This window comes from Tenrec ecaudatus, chromosome 1, assembly GCF_050624435.1.
Source record: "Tenrec ecaudatus isolate mTenEca1 chromosome 1, mTenEca1.hap1, whole genome shotgun sequence".
Lineage (NCBI taxonomy): Eukaryota > Metazoa > Chordata > Mammalia > Afrosoricida > Tenrecidae > Tenrec > Tenrec ecaudatus.
In genome coordinates, this window is record NC_134530.1 from 20265024 (window position 1) to 20270721 (window position 5698).

Below are 5698 nucleotides of genomic sequence, written 5' to 3' on the forward strand. Positions count from 1 at the left end.
GGAGAAAGATGGGACTTTCTACTCCTGTACAGAGGTCCAGTTTCAGGAACGTGTGGGCAATTTCATCCTGTGCTTTGGAGTTGCTGAGCTGGCATTGACTCCAGGGCTGAGGATTTGTTTTCTTGGTTTTAGCAAATGCTCACTTCATGCTTCACAAACCATTCTTTGTAAACACACCAAACATGAAAAAAAAACAACCTAATTTATAAATTATCAAGGTTTCATGAGTGAGGGAAGGTCGAAGATGGGGGAAGTTAAGCCAATATCAAGGGCTCAAGTAGAAAGAAATGTTTTGAAAATGATAATGACATCATATGCACAAATATGCTTGATATAATGGATGAATATATGGATTTTGATAAGAGCTGTATCAGCCCCCAATATAATTTTTAAAAAGAAAAAAGAAATCATGAACTAGCTATATATAATAGTATTGAGACATGAAAAAAATTTAAGGGAGTTTGAATAACTATAATCAACTTGTTCATTCATGGTATCAGAAAGTTTGGCAGTGTCCTGATTAAAGGGCTAGGCTGCTAACCAAAGGGTGGAGATTCAAATCCACTGCACGTACATCTTTATGGGAGCATTCTGTCTCATCTTTGTCCTTCTGAGGGTGGATAGGTTTGAAAGCACAGCCATTCAGTTAGTAGCCGGAACTTAACTCCACAGAGCTGCTTCCTGTGCTGCAGAGAACGTATAGAGCAGTGTCTTTTCCTGGATCATGCAAATGAAGGGTTTCACATGTAATTATTTGAGATGCTGACCAGATTGCTGGGGGACACTCCAGGGCAAAAGTGAGGCAGAGGCTTTGCTTCAGCTAATTTTGTGGTCAAGCACAATTGGAGAGCACTGGGTTCTTCTGAAATCATACAGGTCAATTTCCAGTAGTATCATTCACACCAAGAAGGGATATGCAGAACTTTGCTAAACCAATTGAAGTCCAGAGAGGTCTTGAAACTAATGGTTTTTAAAAAATTATTTTATTAGGGGATCATCAAACTCTTATAACAATCCATACAAGCACTCATTGTGTCAAGCACATTTGTACATCTGTTACCATCATCATTCTCAAAAATTTTGCTTTCTACTTCAGCCCTGATATCAACTCCTAATTTTCCTCTGAAAAGAAATGCTTTTGAACTAACAATTACAACAGAAATTCCTACTATTTGGTTGGCAAACGATTGATCATGTACAGGAAGTCAGTAACGCCAATCTTCTTGATGCTCCCATCTTTCTGATCATAGGAGAGGTATCAGTGTGCTTAGCTGGACTGGGTTCCAGTGAGTTTGGAAGTCATTCCCCATATTGATTATACCACCGGTGCTCTTCACAATTTAATAAGAGCAAGTTCATAAACTTCATGCTCAAAACGTTCAACAAGACTTCACTGAAAATAAAATAACCCAGGTAGATTGAAACTTTCATGCCAGATGTGATCACAAGAAAAAGTTTTCTAAAATAGGTATCATAGAATTTCTGTCTCAGTTATTTATACTCCAGGATATTAACGAGCACTGGCCTTTGGTGATAATTGTATGCTGTTACTCTATGGCTAATCACGAAAAATCTATTTCTTAATGAAACATACAGTCACCCAGAAAAAAAATTGCCTGCTGAAGGAAATTTATTTAAAATAAATGCATTTTAACAGAATACACAGGAAGGAATTTCATATTATATCTTCAATTTTCCATTTCATGTCTTAAAAATTAAGGATATTAAATTATATACATAAGCACATTTTGGGACAGAGGAAAGTATAATCCAGATTTTTATTATTTTGAATTTTGTTGTTCAAATGAAGTACTCTAAACTTAAGGATGTGTTTCTGTGATATAGGATGTTTCTCAGCTGAAAAGTTTTCGTAGGGCTTGCTTTATGTCTTTATTTCTCAGACTGTAGATAAAAGGATTCACTGAGGCTATTGCAGTGGCCCTGGAGTTTTCAATAGCGGCAGAACTAAGATAAACCCCTAAAGCTGTACCATAGAACAAGGAAACCACAGAGAGGTGAGACCCACAAGTGGAAAAGGCTTTATATTTGCCCTCAGCTGATGAAATTTTCAAAATGGAGGACACAATCTTCATGTAAGAGAAAAGAATCCCACTGAATGGAATAACAACCAGAAGGCCAGTTGCAAAATACAGGACTAAGTCATTGAGGGATGTGTCAGAACAAGCAAGTTGGATAACTTGATTAAGTTCACAGAAAAAGTGGGAAATTTCTAATTCTGTACAAAAAGATAGTCGCAAAACCATTAAAGCATGTATTAAAGAGTCCAGAAGAGTCAATAACCAGGAGGCGAGAAGTAGGAGGCCACAGAACCTTGGGTTCATGATGACTGTGTAGTGCAGTGGGTGACAGATGGCTACAAACTGGTCATAGGCCGTCACTGTCAATAGGAAGTTGTCTAAAGCCACAAAACCATGAAAAAAAAACATCTGCGTGATGCAGTCTTCATATGTAATTACTTTTGTTGGCATCTGGATGTTCATCAGCATCTTTGGGACAGTGGTGGAGGTGAAACAGATGTCAGAAAAGGACAGGTTGGCAAGGAAGAAGTACATGGGTGTGTGGAGGTGGGAGTCTGTGGAGATGGCCAGGATGATGAGCAGGTTTCCAGTGAAGGTGACGAGGTACATGGAAAGGAACAGTCCAAAGAGGACGGGCTGCAGCTCTGCCTCTTCAGAAAGCCCCAGAAGGATTAATTCTGGAATCTGAGTGTGGTTGCCTGGTTCCATGGAGCTGCTGAAACTACTGGGAAAGAGAAAAGAGCATTGCAAACTCTGCCATAATATGTTAACAGTGGTCTCCATGATAGGATCGCTGAAGACAAATGGGTACTTAAGCAAATGTGGCGAAGAAAGCTGATGGTGCCCGGCTATCAAAAGAGATAGTGTCTGGGGTCTTAAAGGCTTGAAGATAAACAAGCGGCCATCTAGCTCAGAAGCAAAAAAGCCCACATGGAAGAAGCACACCAGGCAGTGCAATCACAAGGTGCCAAACGGACCAGGTATAAGGCATCATGCAAAAAAAAAAAAGAATATGTGTGTGTGTGTGTGTGTGTGTATATATATATATATACCACATCGAATGAAGGAGGAAGTGCAGAGGGGAGACCCAAGGGCCAAGTGTCGGCCACTGGAGATCCCCTCATAGAGGGGTTTAGGAGAGGAGATGGGTCAGTCAGGGTGCAAGGTAGTACCGACGAAGAGCACAGCTTTCCCCCAGATCCTGGATGCTTCCTCCCCCCAACTACCATGATCCGAATTCTACCTTGCAAGGCTGGATAGGGCAGAGGTTGTACACTGGTACATATGAGGGCTAGAGGCACAGGGAATCCAGGGTGGATGATACCTTCAGGACCAAGGCTGTGAGGGGCGATGCTGGGAGAGTGTAGGGTGAGTGGGTTGGAGAGGGGGAACTGATTACAGGGATCCACATGTGACCTCCTCCCTGGGAGAGGGACGGCAGAGAAGGGGGGGAAGGGAGACTCCAGATAGAGCAAGATATGACAAAATAACGATGTATAAATTACAAAGGGCACATGAGGGAGAGGGGTGCGGGGAGGGAGGGAAAAAAAAAGAAGAGGACCTGATGCAAAGGGCTTAAGTGGAGAGCAAATGCTTTGAGAATGATTGGGGTAGGGAAGGTATGGATGTGCTTTATACAATTGATGTATGTATATGTATGGACTGTGATAAGAGTTGTATGAGCCCCTAATAAAACGTTTAAAACAAAAAAACAAAAAAAGATGTTAACAGTGGTTTAAGGGGTGTATCTATGTTTTATACAGTTTTTAATATTTTATACAGTCAATTAATTAGTACCCATTCATATCTATATATTTCATGTTCTTCAATCTGAAGTGCTCAATATTGTTTTTGATGTTATAACGGTTCACTGTTATGGCTTCTGATACCACCGTTTCCCTAAATAATTATATTTCTCTACAAATTCATTAAGACTTTGTTCATTCAACAAATATGTTTGACCAGTTATTTTATGCCAAGTGTTCTTGAACATTCTGGGAACCTCAGTGAAAAAAAATAAAAAGTCTTACCCTTATTTGATATGAACAACATAAGATGCAACTATTGGTCTCTTCTCTTCTGGAGATAGGAAGATTGATGGCAGGTGAAAAACACATGGAAACCATTGGTCCAATGGAGTCATGGAGCATGCAAACAGCAGTCATTCCTGGAACAGAACTCTTCTCCATGTGCCAATAATCAACGATGTAAGGTCAAGAGGGCGGCATTTGTCCAGGAACAAAATTCAGAGGGTTATGGAGGAAGGAGGAATGGAAACAGGAAACGCAAACAGGCAGTGGGATAAGCTATGACACATCGGGGAATTGCAATACATGAGTTAAATCAGAATGTGTGTGATTTGTTGAATGATGGTTGCGTTGGTAAATCACCTAATTCACACTAGCAAGGACACAAGGTATAGAGTAAAAATAAACACATCTTTGTGTCATCACTTCTGACAAAGAGGCCTTGTGCAGGACATCTGAAGGCAGTTAGGATGTTGGTCATGCGACGAACCTTTTAGGCAGAGATAGGGGCTGTGTTCCCCCTAACACAGGAGTATTCCTGACCCCCGCTTACAACAAGGTAGATGGTGTAACTGATGTGCAAAATGAAATCTGGGTTGAAGTTGTAGTTATAAGTGATGGGAATATGAGATCAGATTGTTGTGAGTTTGAAGACTCCCGGATAAAGATAAACTGTTGAAACAGTAAAGTTAGTAAAAAATTAAAAATTAGTCATATGCAAATGCCTTGAATACAATAAGCTGTGTATTTCAGCCAGAATCTACTACCTGCCTCAGACAAGAAAAATGAGTTTTAATTTTCATATTCTTCATCACATAAACTGAAATTCTAATTCAAATTTTATAGAATAGTTTGAAACATAAGTAATTTAAAATGTCATGATGTGTCACATTAATTGGTGGAGTTTTTGATGCATTACAATCCGAAGTTTCACAAATTCATCTCCCACTTCTACTGTGCTTTTTCCACTCTCCATCGCTGTATGGGTTTCACAGGAGCAGGAGTCTGCTCTGCACATGGACCAGAGCAAGGTCTCCAAAGGCAAGTCTGACTGCAGACAGACTGTGCTGCTAATTCTGACTTGACTCTCCACTAATTTCAGAGTTGTCCTTCCCTAGGAAAATATACAGCTTTGAGTTACATGGCTGCTGCCTACCTGTCCATACTCATGCTTCACTCTCCATTCCTTTCTTTCCTTCTTCATCAGTTATTAATTATTATGTGAAATTTCTAATACACACTGTATGGTTTTAATAATCCCAAAATTACTCCCATCCTGTGTCTACTTTCAAAGCTCAGTGTGACCATAATGTTTTCTGTTAAGTCTTCACTAAAAGTCCCCTGAGAAGGCAACAACTTTTGATCTACGTCAGTAGGATTGCAGAGCCGGGATAAGCACGCACTTACCTCTGTTACTTTACTTATAATGTCAGATACTGGAAAGAAGGGACATTTTTTATTCATTTCTTTCTTTCCATAGTATAATTTAGAGCTAAATAAGAGTTCTGTGACTGACAGTGTGAACAAATAGATGAATGAGGTTAACAAACACGTTAATGCAGTGAAGCAAGGAAGGCTGTGGAGAGAAGGAGGCTGCAGGAATGAGAGCCAGCACCGGGGAAGACAGATGAG

General features: G+C 40.0%; 1 protein-coding gene across 1 annotated transcript; it reads right to left on the bottom strand.

The window, feature by feature from the left end:
- Nucleotides 1-1853: 1853 nt before the first annotated feature.
- LOC142451649 (olfactory receptor 7A17-like) lies at nt 1854-2747 on the bottom strand. Its single transcript, XM_075553388.1, has one exon. It carries the CDS (start codon nt 2745-2747, stop codon nt 1854-1856), a length of 894 nt encoding a protein of 297 aa, XP_075409503.1.
- Nucleotides 2748-5698: the final 2951 nt, after the last annotated feature.

Bases quoted from the DNA above. Each gene is read 5' to 3' on its own strand.
- LOC142451649 (XM_075553388.1), bottom strand. From the start codon at position 2,747: ATGGAACCAGGCAACCACACTCAGATTCCAGAATTAATCCTTCTGGGG.